Source organism: Myotis daubentonii, chromosome 3 (assembly GCF_963259705.1).
Source record: "Myotis daubentonii chromosome 3, mMyoDau2.1, whole genome shotgun sequence".
In the NCBI taxonomy this organism is placed as follows: Eukaryota; Metazoa; Chordata; class Mammalia; order Chiroptera; family Vespertilionidae; genus Myotis; species Myotis daubentonii.
In genome coordinates this window covers 95,422,527-95,443,642 of record NC_081842.1, presented here as the reverse complement: position 1 = coordinate 95,443,642, position 21,116 = coordinate 95,422,527, and the positions used below count along the sequence as shown (strand labels likewise).

Genomic DNA, 21,116 nt, shown 5'->3' with positions numbered 1-21,116 from the left:
GGGAGCGCCACTCAGCCAGAAGCCAGGTTCATGGCTGGCAAGCACAGCAGTGGTGGCAGGAGCCTCTCCCGCCTCTGCTGCAGGTGGGCGGTAAGCAGTGAGGGGTCCCGGACTGTCAGAGGGATGTCTGACTGCTGGGTTAGGCCTGATGCCCAGGGAGATTGGACCTAAGCTGGCAGGGGGGCATCCCCCGAGGGGTCCCGGACTGTGAGAGGGTGCAGGCCAGACTGAGGGACCCCTCTTCCATACACGAATTTCGTGCACCGGGCCTCTAGTCCTATATAATAAAAGCCGAATATGCTAAGTGGTCGACGGTTCATTCAACCATTTGACCAGTTGCTATGACATGCACTGAAAACCAGGGGGCAGAAACTCTGACCAGTAAGTTAGTTTGCTGTTGGGGGCTGGCCAATCTGCACTGGGCAAGATGGGCCAGACACGCCCTGGAGCCCTCCTGCAGCCCCTCCTCAGCCCTGATCGTGCACCAGTGGGATCCCTCAGCCTGGCCTGTGACCTCTTGCAATCCGGGACCCCTTGGGGGATGTTACAGAGCCAGTTTGGCCCGAACCCCACAGTTCTAGGCCAAGGTACGCCCCCGGTGCATGAATCTATGCACTGGGCCTCTAGTATTAGAATAATATGTTATGACATGACAAATATATCTACTTTAAAAATAATTCACTCCACTTGTCAATAACCCTATATAATAAAAGGCTAATATGCAAATTGCTCCCACGGGCAGGAGTTCGACTGACCAGGAGTTAGACCTGCACTCACCACTCGGTGCTGGCACAGAACATGGTGGGCATCGGTGACGTGGTGCTGGCAGCAGGCGGCAGTGGAGGTGCTGCCAGCCCCGATGGGCCCAACGAGAGCGGGACTGCGGTGGGATGGTGGAGCAAGTGAGTGGGCGGTGCCAGGCCTAGGATGGTTTGAAGGAAGGCCCAGGCTGGCAGCAGTGGCAGGCAGCCAGGGGAAGGGAGGCCCCTGCTGGGGGCAGTGGCAGGCTGTCGGTGGAAGAGAGGCTCCGGCCAGCAGCCGGCAACCACTGGGACCCTACCCGTGCATGAATTTCATGCACTGAGCCTCTAGTATTAAATAAAATACCAGCTATTACACTACTTTTACATCATGTACTAGTTATAACCGTCTTACAGCAATTTAATGTTTGTACTTTACACATGACAGAATATTAAAGATATAAAGTTATAATTTTCTACTTTAAACCTAAACAGCCAAAGCAATATATTCTGCATGACTTATGGACATGTAGCATTAGGTATCATTTAAAACACAGATTGGATTATGTGTTCAATTCACACTTACCCATAAAGTTGAGATAGCCTTCTCCGCCAAGGGCATGAGTAATGAGTCGAATCATTTTATGAAGCTGTATTCCACGATCAATAACTGGAGTAAAAGGGGTCAGAACACTCATGTTGGTATACATTTCAGCATCCATCAACCAAAATGCCAGTGTCTTATCCCCAACAAGTGCCTGCAGAAGTAAAAGTCACTGAGGTGAATGCAAGGAATAGAAAGGAAGCAGCTATGATTTACAGCAGAATAGCACAGGATGAACAACAATGTAGGAGAGGTATGTGAATTAGTATCAATGTAACACATATGCCAATAATTACTTCCAGTGCTAAAGATGAGCCAGTAAAACTTGTTAGAAATCAACACGTGTTTTCAGGACTGATTTGATTTTTTAAAAACAGTTTGGTGAAAAATTCATGATCAGCTGCCTATTATAACTGAGCAGATGCTTCAAATTTTCTGACATTGGAATATTTAATATAATGTTGAGAATTTAAAATATCTTGCATACTATGAATTTATTTTGAAAGAATGTAAGTTTCTAAAAATATTAATTTGTTTGTATATATATGCAAGTATATGTATTTATATATGTATATTACTTATATATAATATGTATATAAACGTAGTACAATGGACTCTCCTCCCCTTCAGCAGAGATTTGACAATTTTTTCTTAAAATGTAAAGTTTGCTTCCACACTGTATTTGTCATTTAATCTAAATTTTTTTTGTTTTGCATGAAAATACAATAATTGATAAATAGGCAGGTTACTCAGAAACACCCTGAATAGAAGAGAGGCCTCATAACAACATGAATTATTCATGGTTAAAAACAGCTAACTAATGCAAAATTTTTTATTGACAAAAAATAATATGTGTATGGTGGAATATATAATAGAGATTAAACCATTACCTCATTACCCTATTACAATTATTTTCAGTTTTTTTTAAAAAAAATTTGACTTACAAACCTGTTATACTCTGTAATCTATTTTGAATTAAAATGACTTGTCTTTAAAATATACTGTTCCAAGAGTACTACTCATTCCATTGGTCTTGTCCTTATGCCGTGGGCCAAGAATGAATTGGCTCAGAATATGGTTCTTGCCACAAGAATTCTCAAAGTTTGATTAGATGGTAATTGTCATTTGTGTTATGTGAGTTCAAATTATTTTGCAACCTCTTTGTTCTCTGACTTCTAGGTATTTTAAATCTAAATATAAAAAAAAAATGTGAACTGTTATGTACTGAATTGAGCCTATACCCCCTGCTTCCCAAAAAATTCAAGGTGAAGTCCCAATCACCAATGTGATTATATTTGGAGACAGGGTAAAGCGGTAATCAGGACTAAATGAGTCATAAGGGTGGGGTCCTAATCCAGTGAGTGGTGTCCTTATATGAAGAAGGAAAAAACGCCAGGGATAAATATGCACAGAAAAAGACCACTTGAGGACAAAGAGAAAATGCCATCTGCAAACCTAGGAGAGAGGTCTCAGGAGAAACTAAAGCTGCTGACACCTTGATCTTGTACTTCCAGCCTCCAGCACTATGAGAAATAGATTTGTTGTTCAAGCCACCCTGTCTGTGGTATTTTGTTGTGGCAGCCCTAGCAAACTAATACACATACTAATAAAATATAGCTTCAATCTGACATATAACAGAGTTCCATATGAGTGTAGTTTGAAAATAGGGTCTACTGCTAAAAAAAAGTTTGGAAACAATGTATATAAGATATAAGTATATTTGTTAAATTGTGATTAGACAGCAGTATTTCTTAAACAATTTCTCCTTTCCACTTGTTTTGAATTGTTTATATTTTTATGGATAACTGCTTATTTCTGTAATCTCTGATTCTGTTATGAAATCATTTTGATAAATTCTGTCATATTTTTACTATGATGTATACATTTCTATATTATTCATTTTATAACTATACAGGATGGGGCAAAAGTAGGTTTGTAATTGTTCTTATGGGAAATAATACAGTAATTAATAAATAATAATACAGGAATAAACTGTTTTACCCCTACTCACAACTGTAAATCTACTTTTGACCTACCCTGTATATTCATAATTTTTATTAGATGTATTAGACATTTGCTTTTCGAAAGAACTAGGCAACTTGCATCTTTTTATACATTCCTGACAATCTGTAATACAAGGCAGAATTACCTGAATCTTTAAAGTATGAAATAATTCAGGATAACTCTATAATGTTTCTATACATTTTGGATGATAATTATGAAAGTGATCTACCAGTTTCATCTTCAGTTGGTTTATTCCATTCATTTATTTATTATTTCATTCATTCCTATAAAATAAGTACATATTGGAAACTCAAAATGTGCTACAACTGCTAGGAGTTTGTAATAGAAAGATATGATTTATGTATGTATTCTAATTTTCATATTGTTATATTTCTGGTGACTGTTTTTCACCATCCTTAAATTACTATTATTCATTTATTATTCTGCACTATTTTGGTTCTGTTTTTTCATATTTATTTTATCTGTTTGCAGCCAATTTAAGTTGAAAAGATAGCAGTGCTCTAATTTAAAAGATGCAAAATTTAGCATATGTCTATCTAGTTCATGAGTCAGCACACTTTCTATAAAGGCCAAATAGTACATATTTTAGGCATTATGGGCCACTTTCTCTGTCTCAGCTATTTAAAAGCAGCCATACACATAATGAGAATGAATGCGAATGGCTGTGTTCCAATTAGCTTTACCAAAAATAGGAGGCACGCAGAAACTGGCCCATGGGTCTTAGTAGCTGACCTCTCTGATCTACCTACACTTTCTTAATAATTAGAGAAGACACCTGAAAAACCATCTGTAAATTTCTGCTGAAATAAAAGAGAAGCTTATTGTTCAAGCTGTAATTTTCTTACTACGTATATGACAAATAATTTTTAAAATTTTACTTTCTCATTTTTAATGTTTAAATAGTAAGTTTTATGTTGTTTATGTGAGGATTAATATAGTTTCAAGTAACTAAATGGCCATTTTCCCCTATTTATTTATGTTTATTGAGTGACTAACTAGGCACAGTCACAGTACTAAGGCTGGAATTACAAAAGTATAAAAACACATTTTCTGCCTAAAACATGATGAGAACATAGATGATGGAGCAACTATTCTTTCCTTAGTCCGTGGTTGACAAACTGCGGCTCCTGAGCCACATGCGGCTCTTTGGCCCCTTGAGTGTGGCTCTTCCACAAAATACCACGTGGGGGCACGCACGTACAGTGTGATTGAAACTTCGTGGCCCATGTGCAGAAGTCAGTATTTTGTGGTATTTTGTGGAAGAGCCACACTCAAGGGGCCAAAGAGCCACATGTGGCTCGCGAGCCGAGGTTTGCCGAGCCGCAGTTTGCTGACCACTGCGAGATGACTAGAGGGAGGCTTCAGAGAGAATGTGGTATCTGAGCCAGGCTGTTGGGCATTTTATAGCCGCTTCCAGGTGAAGCAGGCACTTGTAGCTGTGTGGGCAAAAGCACAGGACTGGAATCAGGGTAACCTATTCAGGAATGGGGGGAAATGTGCAGCAGTGACGAACAGAATGACAGCTAGTTGAGCAGAGAGTGAAGGTAGAAACTCTGGCTCATACCAGATTACGCATGACCTTGAAGGACACGCTTTACTCAGGAGGTCTAGATTGACAAAATGAGCTTGCGCTTTGAAAATATCTCAGGCTGCGTTAGAGAAGATGGACTGCAGCTGAGGGGACAGTGATCAGTTAGCAGGAGATTTTAGTGACTGAGGGGAAAACAAGGAAAGCCTGTCAAAAAGCATAAAAGAAAACTTCTAGAAGGAAAGCTAAAATGGAAATTAAAATTAACCTGGATCGGTACCAATATTCCTCTCATTACAACAAAGGAAAACAGGCAAGATAACACCTGCAACTGTCATTTACAATTTTTTAATTAGAGTTTGCCAGTATAAAAATGGCTCTGCATTTTGAAGCTGGAAGTTATAGATTTACAAAGTAACTTTAAAATGTTTTTCAAGCATAAATAATTTTCTCATACAGAGAGAGAAATTTACACAAATACTCATTTACCTGATCATGGCTCTCTGCATAAGCAATGCACTTTTCAAGGTAGCGTCTGTTTATGAGTGTGTGCACTATGTCACCCATATTCCAATCTTCATCTTTAAACTCTTTAAGTAGCTAGATGTAAGAGAGAATATAATTAGCATAAACCATTATAGGTCCTACATTAAATCCCAAACTTAGGGTATGCATCATAACAACCCATATTACTTGACACAGAGATATAAGCCCACCCATGTAGCAAAGATATCTTTATTGAAACTTTTTCTGAAATCACAGCTTTTAAGCAGACTGTCCAAAATGACATTGGTGTAATGTATGTGTATTAATGTGTACACAGGTACATTTTTACTTTTGTGCAGATGGTTTAATCATTGCACTTTAGAATTTTTGCAACCATTTTTCCCCTGTAACAATTGCTACCTCTTGATTAATAACTACAGAAAAGTGTTGTTGTGCAATATATCTTTCTGTAACTTCCACAAGGCAGAGGTATACTTGCTACATTTTTAGGTTAGATTAAAAAAAAAAAACCAAAAAACTAGCAGGAACAGTGTTTTGTTCCATTCTTTAAAAATAATAATTTAAAAAACAACTATTATTTAAAAGTTTAAAGGCTAATTATTATAACATAAGTATCATCTTAACAGACCACACATTTTTGCCTCCACTCATTTGCACTCAGTCTTCAATCTGCCTCTGTCTCTCTAACACCACTTCAATTGCAAATGCCCTTGCCAACATCTCAGATGACTGCCTCTCTGGTCAGTAATTGCTCTTTCTTAGGCAAATACTTGCTGTACATGGTGACAAGGCTAACTCCTTCCTTCACCACCAAATGCTTTCCTTCCTAATCTACACTGTGAAAACTTCTGATTGCTTGGTTTTCCCACCACTCTGGGCATTCTGCAAAGTCTCTTTCTCTGTCTGCCCTACAAAAGCTGGTGCTCCTCAAAGCCATGTCCTTAAAATAGCCTTTCCTTTACTCTCTTTCTGCATGGGCTCATTTCTCTGTTCCAAGTGTCAATTGCACTCCATGACAGGCAGAATTCTAGGGTGGCCCCATGATTCCTACTCCATCATAGTCATACCTTTGTGCGACCCTTTACATAGAGTCTGGGTGGGACCTTGAATATGATGAGTGCCCTCTGAAGAAACCATGATATAAATAAGTAATGTTTTAAGTTGCTAAGTGTGTAGTAATTTGTTATGCAGCAAGAGAAAACTAATGCAGATGTTGGGAGCAGAAGTTGGGTTCAGGCCTGCTTGTATCTTCCTTTGCTGACTATTCTTTCCCTGTGGAATTCAGATGTGCTTAGCCATTCCTTGTAACTGCTCTGTGAATTACTGGGCACCAGAGGGCAGGCTGCCTTAGGCAGAATAATGGTCACCCATAGTTAGTTGTTCACATCCTAATGTCCAGAATCTGAATACCATGAATTACAGGGATCTCCCTAAAAAGGAGGCATGACTTGTGAGAGTAAGTGGTGACTTGAAGATGCTACCCTGCTGGATTTGAAGATGAAAGAAGGGGCCATGAGCCAAGGAATATAGGTGGCTTTTGGAACCAAGAAAACTCAAGGAAACCAGAGCCGGAACGTAGCCTTGCCAGAACCTTGATTTTAGACTGTGAAGACCCATTTCAGATTTGTGATCTACCAAGATATAAGAACTACATGATTGTAAATTTGTGTTGGTTTAAATCAAGATAAAGCAACACTGTGAAACTGTTACAGACCTACACAATATGCATAACTAATTTTTGACAAATGTACTGAAATAATTCAATGGGAGATAGACATACAGGGGTGGGCAAAAGCAAGTTTATAGTTGTTTGTATGAAAAAAGACATGTAGGTTATGGTTATTAAATAGCTTTATTAACTCAAAGGAATGTCACAATGCAACTGTTAGCTGCTTTGGCCCAACCCTATTTTTTTTTAACAAACCAGGCTGAAGAGTTGGGCACTCATAGGAAAAAAGAAAACATTGATTAAGTCTCACGTATTGCATAAAAATTAACTCAAAATGGCTCACAAACTTAAATGTAAAAGTAAAAATATAAAATGCTTAACAGAAAACAGTCAAAGAATTCTTGGACTGGACACCAAAAGAGGGACCTCTAAAATGGGATTCATCTGTAATACCGTCAACAATGAAATTTAAAAATTAAAATCACAGTAAAATAATAAAATGAAATAAAAAAGATAAATTGGCGGCAGCAATCAAATTTAAAATAAACAAAGAACTTTTGCTCCATGAAAGCCTACATGATGAAAAAGCAAAAAATCAGACTGGGAGAAAATATTTGTGAACCACATATCTAGCTAAAGAGTTGAATCTAGAATATACAGAAAACTCATTATTTCGCAGTAAACAAAAGATCCAATTAGAAAACAGTCAAATGACAGGAATAAACATTTTACCAGAGAATACAGAGAAGAAAAAAAAACACACACAAATGAAAAGATGTTCACCATTATATGCCATCAAAGAAATGCAAAATAACCACAGTGAAGTATCACTCCAGATCTATAAAATAACTAAAATAAAAAAAAGACATCACCAGGTGCCGTTGCTGGAGGATGTACAGAAACTTCATCCCTCCAACAATGGTGGTGAGAATATAAAATGGTGCAGCTACTCTGGAAATAGTGTGGCAGTTTCTTAAAAAATTAAATGTCCAACTACATGATCCAGTAATGTAGAGAATTTATCCTAAAGTAATTAAAAGAAATGGGCATCAATGCCAGCGTATGATTTATGGTCATAGAAAAACCTGCAAACAAATGCTTATAGCAGCTTTTCTTTATAACAGCCAAAACCTAGAAACAATCCAGATGTCTTTTAATGGGCAAATGATTAAACAAACTGTGGTATATCCATACCATGGCATACTATTCAGCAGTAAAAAGCAATATACTGCTGACACATGCAACCTGGATGAATCTACAGAGAACTTTGCCGAGAAAATATGATAATCCAGAAAGGTTATATACTATATGATTCTATGTATATAACATTCTTGAAATGACAAAATTATAGAAATGAAGATTATATTAGTGGTTTTAACAGCTTAGGAAGTGATTGGGGGCAAGAGGGATGTAGGTGTGGCTATAAAGGCGACCTGAGGAAACCTGGGTGAAGGAAGGGTTCTGAATCGTGACTGTATCAATGTCAGTATCCTGGTTGTGATACTGTACTGTAGCTTTGCAAGATGTTACCATTGGGAGGGATACTTGCTAAGAGAATATCAGATCCCATGGTATTATTTCTTACAGCTGCATGTAAATCTATAATTTTCTCAATACAAAAAGAGTAATTAAAAAACTATATGTGCTAAAAAATACTACGTGCACAGTAAATATTTAGTGGAATTAATGAATCAATGAATGAGTACAATTAAGTACTTATATCACCATTACTTAAACAGTTATCCTATATAATAAAAGGCTAATATGCAAACTGTCCCCTCGACCAGGAGTTTGACCAGGGGGCGGGGCAGGGTTGGCCAACGGCCCACGGCCCAACCCCGGCTGGCCCAGCCCATCTGCCCCAATCCTCTAGTTAGATAATAAAAATGATCAAATAATATTAAATGAGAGATTGCAAATTTGGCATATTTTGGGTTGGCAAATATTTGTTCAGTAAATGATTACACTAATATATTACAAACTATTGATTTTGAAATCATACAAGTATAGTAGGTAATTTGCTTCTGAACAACAAAAACATAAATGGAAAGACCATATTATGAAGCAACATTCTAATCTAAATCATACCCTAAAGGTAAATGACAATGAATGCCACAGATATTCTGGGTAAACTTATTTGGATTAATACTCTTGCATGTTTCATTGACAGTTGAGGAAATGATAGTTATGCAAATGTTTTATTAAATGTACAACTTATAAAAGTCAGGGAACATTTCTGAATTTTAAAAATATTACTTTAACTCTCCTTAGTCTTATTAAACTAAGAGCCCTGTTTTTGTGATGCAAAAATATTTTTAAATAACTGCATAAAACAAGATGGTATCTGCCTTGGAGCATTTACAGTCTAAACAGACAGCATGGTCATATCTCAGACAGAGGACAATACATTTTTCCATTTGTATGATGTGCTGTCTTGTATGGTGCCTTCGGCATACAGGGTACTACAATGTTTAGTAAGTTAAAAAGAATATTGCCATCATTCAAAAAAGGAAAATAATTACACTGTGAGCTAATATTGTTTGGAAAAAATTCTAGGCTGATGTACACCTTGATATATTCTTGAATCTGCAAGAATATTGGCCAATGGTGAAGGCTTCTCAATGGGAAGTTAACAAAGTAACATTTGGCACTTGCTAGGGAAAATGTGTAAAAAATTAGAAATTGTAAGTGATGGTGAGTAGATAAAGAACCTTAAACCAAGGTGAAAAACTGGAAGACCACAGCAGTTTTTAAAATGACAAATAGAAAGTAACATTCCCACTTATGAAAACTAGATGCTCATTTGTTTGTTTGATTTCTAAAATCAGTCCTCTCAATAAAACACTTGTTTTTTGAGTTGGCAATGTTTGAAGATTCATTATAAATGGAGAAGCAGAAGTCATGTTGGTAGAGTTTTAATGCCACAGCTGTGCATTGCACAAACTGCCTGGAGCTCAGGAAAGAGTGAAAAGATGAGTACAATAACCACTTCCTTCAGAATAGGCTCGATGGTTTTTCTATGGAAATTCAAGTAATTCTAACACTGTGATCTCTTGCACCAACTCATGTCTGCACTAAAGGGCTCATCAGAAAGTTATGATTATTTAATATGCTAGAGGCCCGGTGCATGAAATTTGTGAACTGGGGGGGGGGGGGGCGGGTATGTCCCTCAGCCCAGCCTGCACCTTCTCACAATCCGGGACTGCTGGCTCCTAATCACTCACCTGCCTGCCTGCCTGATTGCCCCTAACTGCTTCTGCCTGACAGCCTGATCATCCCCTAACTGCTCCCCTGCTGGCCTGATTGACACCTAACTGCCCCCCTGCCGGCCTGATCACCCTCAACTGCCCTACCCTGCAGCCCTGCCCACCCCCCAACTGCCCTGCCCTGCAGGACTGGTCACCCCCAAATGCCCTCCTCTGCCGGCCATCTTGTGACAACGTGGAGCAGCCATCTTGTGATGTGAGGGTGTGAGGGTCAATTTGCATATTACCTCTTTATTGTATAGGATATCTGACTCCTTACACATATTCAGCCTACAATTATGGAGTTGGCCACTCAAAAATGTTCTATCAAATCTAAGTGTATAGAACAACTTTAGTCCGGAAGGCAAACATTAAATGAAACAAAACACAATACAAACTACTTGATCTGTCATTAATTTTAATGCAACTGTATTAGAAATGATGTGTAAGATGTGATGTGCAATTATTCATTCTTAGTTACTAACACATGCTAAGGACTTTTGAATGTTGAAGCAAATACTTGGAATTAAGGAGTATCTTCTACATTTATTGATAATTTGTCAGCAGAAATGTGTGGAGAGCGGCTACAGCGTTTGGACAGGTTCAAGCCTGGGACTAATGAGAGGGCGCAGTCCACTCGTGGCAAAGCCACATGCAGGTCCCAGCTTGGAGGGCAAAGCCCTCCCGGCACAATTAAAGCCAAAGGCTATGGTTGTAAACTTGACCTTATGGTCCAAACCTGTGGTCCCAGGTGGCTGAATGATGTAGGCTGTGGGAGGTGCAGCAAATGCTGCCAAAATAAAGCTTGATAGAGTTCTCAGGTGCATGTGATTAAGCAGATTCGAAACTCGCAAGAAAATTGTAAACATCTTGGCCACGCCCTTGCTTTGCCTTGTGGGATCTGACTATAAAATAAGGACTCAGCTTGCAGGCTGTGGCACTGTCGCTCCATCTGAGAGCAGTGTCCCACCCGGTCCCAACTGTACTCTCTTATCTGTCTTCTTTAATCCTTCACCGCCCCACCTCAGGTTCACCCCTGGCCATGCTGGACACAGTTCAGAAATGGATGCTTAGATGAAGTTTAACATGTTTTAAATATAGAGCACTGAAGTTCTGTACAATTGCATTGATAATGCAAAATTCCATTTACACAGCTAACATTATATTAATCATATTTTCCCCTTTGCCTGAATAATGCAAATCTGAATACTTTCAACTAGAATTTTTAGAAATTTGAGAAGCACAAGACTTAACACATTTACGGGAGAATTAAGTACTTAAATTATAATATCTGTAACTAATAATTACAACTAAGAAATAAATGTAAAGAAATAATAAATAAACCAACATAATACATGCTATCCACACTCAAAAAATATTTACAGAAGATCTTACCTTAATCCATTTATCTGGAATTGCCATGGCTAATCGATAGTCAAAGCCACAACCTCCCTGGGAAATTGGACAACATAGAGCTGGCATTCCTGATACATCCTAAAACAAAGGACATCAGCATTATCTGCTCATACTGCTCACATTTTTATTAAATATGTCTTTGACAGTAATGGTAAGGCCAATAAATAAAAACAAACAGGGGCACAGACTTTGATTTTTGGAGTGTTTTGATAGCACAATTGTAAAATTAGATAAAACTGTGATAGCCTATCTCATTTCCCCCAAAAAACTTGCGTGTTGATCATTGCAGGGCAACTTTGATCCTATGAAGCTAAATTTTTCTTTTCTTTGTTATCACATAGAGAACACAAAATAGTACAACTATTATAGCTAAACATGCTTTCTTAGACTGACTTTTGAGCTACTCTGAGAACATTTTTATTAGTTACTGCTTTCATGAAACACAAAAATGCATGTAGCATATTATCTGCTATGCTTGCTACTTGGCATGCAGTGTATTTTGTGAGCACTTAGCTCATTTCTGATGAACTGGAAAGTAGAGTTAGTGCATTAGTAGTGAAGCAATAAAGTGGCTTTCAGTGTAGTTGGTTATACTTGGAAAGGTTCTCTAAGGTTATCTAGTGGATCCTCTTCATTCAGAACATACAGAAATTGAGGCTTACTAAGGTGAGGAGATCTCTAAAGAGATATGCTTCTCAATGGTGGAGCCAGGACTCAGATGTCAGGCCTGTAAAGACTAACTTTCTACTTTGTCATGCCACCACTAGACTACTGAAAATATAAATATATATTCAATCAAACAAACAGATAAGTAAAAAAAAAATGGTATAAAGACCCAGATATAACAAAATATTTTATTGTAGCAACAGTGGCAGAATATGAGCCAAGTACTAGCCATAATATCTTTCAAGTAAATCTTTTCCCTTTACTCCACTTGTACAGCCACTATCTTATCTTCATAACTGCTTGAGTGGACCATGATGTGTGCAAATGGAATTCACCATCTCCAGTTTCTCTTCACTAACTGCTGGCAAATTAACATCTTATGAATCAGATCCTATTACTGCCTATCAATAGTTTAATAGCCAACAATCAAAAACTCAAATTAAGCATTGATGACATAATTTACTATTTGATTATCTTTTTCCTATCTTGCTGTTAGAATGTAGGATTCATGGGGCAGAAGTTTTTTGTTGTTGTTGCTATTTACTGATATATGCCAAGAATCTAAAAGAACAGAATAGTACCTGGCATGAAGCAGGTATTCAATAAATATTTCTTAGTGAATGAATGGAAAGTACTGTCAACATTTAAAGACATTTAAGACATACTGTCTGACCTTCAGCGATTCGTAAACGTCAACCTAAATACACCTACACACACTTATTATCAGGAAGTGACAATGTGATACAGTTGTCCTCTTTGTTATCTTAAGTACAATGGAGACACCTATATCTTTCTACCATTATTTTATACTATTTCACCTCAAGTACTAAATACTTCATCCACTTTGAAATATTTACTTTTCCCTGTGCATGTTATAAGCTTTTCTACTCATGTCATTGCCAAAACTCTTCTTATAAAAGAATATGAAATATGAACTCTCTGAGACTTAAGTTCTTCTTCCATAACACCATCCCCAAACTGTTCCCACAGAACAGTTGGAAAAAAGAAATATATGATCTCTTTGGGCTCCCAAAATAGTTTATTAATTGGTTTTCTTATGGATGAGAGGTATAAGTAAATGTAGTACATCCATAAGAAATAAAATATTTGTCAAGTTTATCTTATTTCTACACAGTGCTTTACAGCATATAAAGTGAAAAAAAGATGACTAAAAATAAGTGTAAAAAGACGGTTAACAGAAAAAACATTTTAAAAATTATATTTATCAAAATATGCTACATTTTCACAGATATGATAGTTATCAGGTTCAATTCTTCATAAGCATTGACTGAAAATGTATTAAATATCAGGCACCCATGTCAGGTACTGGGATTAGAGACACAAGGCCTACTGAGAAGAGGTTCCATGAGACCAGGAGTTTGCAGAAGACTGGTCATAGGCAGATATCAAAGATCAAGACAATTTTACTCAGGAAAACATTAAGTGCATTCTATATTTGGTCTAAAGGTAGCTTTAGGAAATAGTTTGATAGGAAATAGAATTTGCTAAAGAAAACACACACAAAAAACAAAAAACTATTTGGACACCAATTGGTCTTGATTCCTAAATCTGAATCCTAGAAAGTGTCTCCATTAATGCATATGGATATTTGTAGATGTCTTTTGAAAGTGGAGAATTAATGACTATCATTTAAAAATATTAAAAGAAAAAACAGGTAAACATAAAAATCACTAAAATAAATATTTTTAAATAAAAAAGATTGATACCAATCAACATAGCATATTTAAATAATCATGGGTTTCAACAGAGTTAAAATAGTTTTTATTCTTTAATATCTAAAGGGCATTTACAACTATTCCAGAGGGGAGGAAACTTTAAAATATTTTAAATTAATATATGGCAAATATAACTGTGTGGATTGGTAGATATATTTCAGAAAAAAGTTACAATTTTAATAAATGTCATTATAAAAACATTCAAATATATACTATAGCACTTTATATAAACTTCATTACTGATTCATGATATCACATTCCTTTCTTTAAAGAAAGTTCATGAAGATCAATTCCACATTTTGAAGAGACTTCCACTAGAAAAGTGATGCATTGAAATTGAAGCAGTTTTCAATTTAAGTAGAATTAATTGAAGACACAACTTGTTTAAAAAAATCTAAAACCAAGTAATAAAAAGTAGGCTAAAGTCTCAAAGTTTCATTGGTAGAAACACTGATAACCAGACAAGGGCTCTCTGAATGAGGAAACTATTTTACTTGAAATGAACAAAAAGATTAATGTAACAATTTTAAGTTTTATGTATTAAATAAATGCTTCTCTTTTTTCAGTACCCACTTTTGATTTGTGCTGTCATTATTTATAATAATTTGTCAAATCTTTTATTTGAATTGAGATAAATAAAATTGATAAATTAATTACTTTTTGATTAAAAGATAAAATTAAAATATATACAAAACAAAATAAAGTTTAAAACACAATGTGATTGATGTTCAAAGATAGTCAGCATAAAGTATTAGCACAAATAGAAAGGTTTATAAGCTATGACCAATTGTAGGTAGGTAGAGTGTGAAATAATACTGGACACCAAAATGGTATTACAATCTTTGGGTTTTTAAATATCTCATATAAGAATTTATTCCAGGCACTTAGGATCCATAGCTTTATTTCTAGAAGATATTTAGAAGGCAAAGGCCTAAGGAGAGTGACTGTTTCCTACCCAGAAAGTCATACCTTCTAGTTGGAGATGGGATTTTGAGAAATAATGAATAAAATGATAAAAAATAATATAATGAATAAAAGCAATACAAACAATAAATACTACAGAAAGGAGACAGTCAGTAACTACTACATTTCATTCCAATGAAGTAAAGGCCAACAATGTGAAGAGACAACTCTGATTCTTTTAACAATAGTTTTATTATTTTTATATACCAACCACTGCACTTTGTATAGAATATTTTTTATATACTGAATTTAATTTTAATAATAAATCCAAGTCAGAGGACTCAGGAAACCAGAGGGAGTTTAGTACTAAATCTAAATTAGCATAAGCATTTAACAAACTTAATTTATCACATTTATTACCAAGAGGGAATTGTCAATTATGCATATACCGAATTATATCATTACAGTGCAGCTTTGGGACAGTTAATCATGAACCTTCAGTAATCATGAATAACTAGTGAACATTTAGCAATCGGAGACAGTAACGTAAACAAGAAAGGTAATCGCATCAGAACAAGAGAGGCTTTGGAGGAGCTGGTAGCCAGCGATCCATGCCATCTCTAATGATTACACCAGGAAAGAAAAAATAAATAAACAGACAGAAGCCCATGAATATTCACTTATTTTCTCTGCTGAATGTCTCATGGCAGAAGGATCTGTCCACTGAGTAGGATATTTTACTTCCTAAATATTTTCTCTTCCTAAATATTTCTCTTTTAACAATGGAATGATAACAAGTAATTAGTGGACCCTATCTCCTAGAAGGAAAACTGAATTCTAAATAATGTGCCAGCCATACAAGGTAGCTGAAGTCAGGGTACAACTTCAGTTATGCAATTGTTGACAACATGAAATTAATTATTCAAATACTGTATGCTGACAAAATGTTCTCTATATTAAATGGGGTCAGAGGGTAGAGATCACCATGGCTTTACCTCAGCTATTGTAATAGAATCTGGATACAACATGTGAACCAAATGATTTGCCAGCATGAGATAAATCAAGGCATCTTCATCTACTTGTAGTCCAAAATATTCATGATAATCACCTGAAAAACCTTGACCTGGAGAATAGAAAATCAATATAAATGCATTATGTTAACATGCAAGTCTTAACTCTGTACAAATGCCCCCATCAATTAGTTTGTTGATACCTGTTTTGTGATCATAGCAAAGTGTAATGAGCCTGGATACCCCATAACGTTATCATCAGCAAATATATGATCTCACTTAGAGAAGTAGTCCATATCAATAATCCTACCATTCAATTTTTGTTTTAGAGAAGCAAACAAACTAAACACTTTGATTTAATATTTTAATTAAAATTTATAGCAGAGAAATAAAGTAAAATGATACCTAAAGGAATTTTAAATTTCAACTTTTGGGTATATTTTTGTCATATCAGATGTTAATGTTAACTAGCTTCTATTAGATCCCTCTGAAGTAAAGAAAAGCAAGAATGAAAGCTATCATAAAATTGAGACATAGCCCTAACCGGTTTGGCTCAGTGGATAGAGCATCAGCCTGCGGACTGAAGGGTCCCAGGTTTGATTCCGGTCAAGGGCATGTACTTTGGTTGCAGGCCCATCCCCAGGAGGGGGTGCACAGAAGCAACTGTTGGATGATTCTCTCTCATCGATGTTTCTAACCCTATCCCTCTTCCTTCCTCTCTGTAAAAAAATCAATAAAATATATTTTAAAAATTGAGACATAACGTTTATAGTAATTTAAATATGTCCTTCAATTTATGCAATATGAATTTTCTATGATGACAGAAAGATTTTAACATCCTCTAACATCTTTCTACCTCCTCTTCCCAAACTCCTTATTTTGGTTGCTTATTGCATATTTCAGTTATTGAGATTATACAATTTACTTTCCATTCATCCAGTTGTTTACCCTTATTTTAATAAAGTCAGATTAGTACTTAATACCTACCTTTTTTCCACCTGTTTCCCTATATCTAAGTTCTTTATTTTGATTCACTTTTTCCCTCTGCTTCCCTATATCTAAGTTTATCTTGACTCATCTTTTTAGAGGATTTCATCACTGAAGGATATTTTCAAGTATAATTCAAATTTACACCTCGATGGCAATTCAACTATCAAAGTCTTGAGTCAGACTTTGTTTCCCTAAGGATTTTATAGACATTGCTATTGCCAACAGTGTAGTAGAACCCAGACTTTTTTTCTTTTCATCCATGAAGGTAAATTGATTTTTCTTCCTACTTGACACCTAATGACTTTCTCCTTAGCATTGAATTTTATGAATTAAATATTCTGTGTCTTAATAGTTTAATCTCAATTGTTTTTCTGATATGTATTCTTTTTCAGTGCAATTTCAATGTGTTTTTTTCCCTCCCTCATCATTCAGAGGGGGAACATGTTAAGTAATTAAACATGTTTTTCTTTACCATTTCTACCCATAAATAGCATAGCCCATATCTGTAGATTTCAGTTCATTTCCCCAATTACAAAATTCCTTGGAAAATTCCTAGCCCTCATCAGAGGAAGGTTCTGGCAGAGGCATGTAGATGTTTTAATATGGCAGATCTTTCTTGAATTTTGCCAGGGTTGCCTTTTTCATCCCCTAAATAAGCTACTCTCCAAACTGGAGGAAGTTAATGAAGCCTGCCATGTTTTATAGGTTCAACTTTGTGCATAGAACATTTCACAGGACCAATTTCCATGCCTGTGCTGCATGGTCTGCAGACAGCAGCACACTTAGAATACAGCTTCTGTCCTTGGCAGCCACTTTTCAACATCTAGAGTCTAAAATGCCTTTTTTTGATTGGTTGTAGCTAATAAATATTTGACCATCCTATATAATAAAAGGGTAATATGCAAACTGACCCTAACAGCAGAACGACTGGGAATGACTGGTCACTATGACACACACTGACCACCAGGGGGCAGACGCTCAATGCCGGAGCTACCCCCTGATGGTAAGTGCGCTCCCACAAGGGGAGCTCTGCTCAGCCACAAGCCAGGCTGATGGCTCTCAGTACAGCGGTGGTGGTATGAGCCTCTCCCACCTCCTCAGCAGTGCTAAGGATGTCCGGCTGCAGCTTAGGCCTGATCCCTGCTGGCAAGTGGACATCCCCCAAGGGCTCCCGGGCTGCCAGAGTGATGTCTGACTGCCAGCTTAGGCCCAATTCCCCAGGGAGCGGGCCTAAACCAGCAGGTGGTCATCCCCCATGGGGTCCCAGACTGCGAGAGGGCACAGGCCAGGCTGAGGGACCCCCCTGAGTGCACAAATTTTTGTGCACCGGGCCTCTAGTTAAAATATAATTGTTTGAGATGTTATCTATTGAAGAATTAGATTCTGTGACCCTGCTTCTTTGTACAACTTTTAAATCTAAGAACTCTGATCAATATTTTTTATTACAAATTAAGTTATAATTTAGTTTAAACTGAGTATATATATATATATGTATATATGTATATATATATATGTATGTATATATATATGTATATATATATGTATATAATTTAAAATATACATATTTTCTTCAATGTTTCATATGCAGGAACCCCCACATTCACAAATGTTCTCATTTATTATTTTACATTGTAAATGTTGTCATATTTACAGCCCGAGTCTGCTATAATAAATGGTTTCCTTAAAAAACATTTTTAGGAAAAAATATGTATTAAGATTAGCATATTATTAAATAAATTAAGATAACACAAAGAAGTTATATTCTTATATGCATAGTCTATGGATACAGGCAATAGGGTGGCGAAGACCTTGGGGGAGGGCAGGGGATTGGGAAAGACATCTGTAACAATAAAAAAATATACATTAAAAAAAGAAAATAATTATCTTTTATTTACTTATAAAATGTTTATACACAACCTCTTGCCAAAAAGGGATCAGAAATGACTAGAGAAAATGCCCATAATGAAAATCAATCCAACAATAACAGTCATGGCAGCTTCTATAACTAAACCCCAAACCTGATTGTAATGTGCCAGTAAAACAATAACATCAAATCTTTTTTTCCCCATTATTATTAATTTTTAAATTGATATATTTTTTTAATTTTTTATTGGTTAAGTTATTACATAAGTGGGTGGGAATAAGTAACATCAAATCTTTAGTTATATCTGTAATAGATCAGATTACATACCCATTCCATGGTGATGATAGAGCATGGATGTAACACCATCAAAACGAAAACCATCAAAGCCATATTCTTCCAACCACCATCTTATATTTGACAGAAGGAATCTTAAAACTTCCCAGCTAAAATATTAGAGAAATATATATTTAACCACAGTGGTATATAGTGTTTTACTTAATTGTTATACATTCTTTGCTAAGAGTAGTAATTAAAATTATAATTCTCTACCTTAAGAATTATCTATCTATAATGATAAAAGCATAATATGCTAATTAGACCAGACAGCCGAATAACCTACCAGACATCCTTCCGGACAAAGCCTCAGCTATGGGGGCGGAGGCAGAGGCAGTTAAGGGAGATCAGGCAGGCAGGCAGAGTGGTTAGGGGTGATCCGGCAGGCAGGCAAGCAGTTAGGAGCGATCAGGCAGGCAGGCAGGGGGGTAAGGGGCCATCAGGCAGGCAGGCAGGCAGGCGAGTGGTTAGGGGTGATCAGGCAGGCAGGCAGAGGCAGTTAGGAGCCTGTGGTCCTGGATTGTGGAGGGATTTCCGACTGCCAGATCTCTGCGGGATCGGGCCTAAACCAGCAGTAAGACATACCTCGAGGGGTCCCAGATTACGAGAGGGTGCAGGCCGGGCCAAGACCTCCCCCCCACACACACACACACTGCATGAATTTCGTGCACCAGGCCTCTAGTATCCTATAAAAGCCAGGCAATTACTAACATTTAACTCATTTTTTTTTTGATGAAACTTATTCTAAAAGGATGTTTTTAGTTTACAGAATACTTTAAAATTTTCCAAATGAATTTCTACAGATAAAACTTATTTTCTAGCTCTTCCCCATCCCTATCACTCCACATTTTCTTATACCAACCCCATTTACTCATTTACATCACCACCTTGGGTTTGTGGACATTAGATGTCAATTTCTAATATAAAATATCATGGAGTGAATTTTTTCCAGGTAGACATAGGTTCAAATGTAAAAACTGTGTCCTAATATCTACAAAGATAAAATAACTGGAAAAAAAAGAGCCAACGATTTGTAATTCAATGAAAACCAGAAAAGGGAGATGATACGAATTCAGTAACTGAAAAGAAAACATTCCCCGGTATCAGAGTTGATTAAGGGTAGAGTTACTAAATATTCTTCAAATTCCTGTTACTACAATATTTAATCTATCTCTTCTTGACCTAAAGGAGTAATACAACTGCATTTAATATATTAAAAGAAAATTACATATTTAGCTATTATTTATTACTATGTGAGTAGACAGATTATTGGCATGGATAAATAGAAAAAGAATTTCCTGTGATAATCAGAAAAGAAACAACAACAATGGAACATCTAATTAAAAAGTTCTAATGGGCCGAAACCGGTTTGGCTCAGTGGATAGAGTGTCGGCCTGCGGACTGAAGGGTCCCAGGTTCGATTCCGGTCGGGGGCATGTACCTGGGTTGGGGGCACATACCCAATGCGGGGTGTGCAGGAGGCAGCTGATCGATGTTTCTCTCTCATCGATGTTTCTAACTCTCTATCTCTCTCCTTTCCTCTCTGTGAAAAATCAATAAAATATATTTTAAAAAAAAAAGTTCTAATGGGTTAAGAAATATTAAATTATATTCTTTACACCTCTTTAATCCTCTTAACCTGAAAAAATGTCTAACCAACATAAGCAATCCTTTAAAAAAATCACAAGATTAAACTGAAAGAAACAAATCAAACTTGCTGTGCTTTCAAAATAATATATTTAATGAATCACTAATGAAATGTAAAATAGATATGTCATCTATAGAGACAGAAAAGAGATACACAAAATGTTATAGAGGAGCAAACTGTCTACAACAAAAATAATAAAGAAACAAAATCTAGAAGGTTTTATTATTTAACG

General features: G+C 36.4%; 1 protein-coding gene across 1 annotated transcript in view; it reads right to left on the bottom strand.

The window, feature by feature from the left end:
• Positions 1-21,116, bottom strand: part of GBE1 (1,4-alpha-glucan branching enzyme 1) — a 358,778-nt gene that overhangs the window by 96,220 nt on the left and 241,442 nt on the right. The window contains exons 8-12 of the mRNA XM_059688080.1: positions 19,231-19,346; positions 16,035-16,162; positions 11,714-11,812; positions 5,387-5,497; positions 1,327-1,498 (exon numbers count right to left, since the gene is read on the bottom strand). Coding sequence (XP_059544063.1) covers positions 1,327-1,498; positions 5,387-5,497; positions 11,714-11,812; positions 16,035-16,162; positions 19,231-19,346 — 626 coding nt within the window. The remainder of the gene's footprint in view (positions 1-1,326; positions 1,499-5,386; positions 5,498-11,713; positions 11,813-16,034; positions 16,163-19,230; positions 19,347-21,116) is intronic.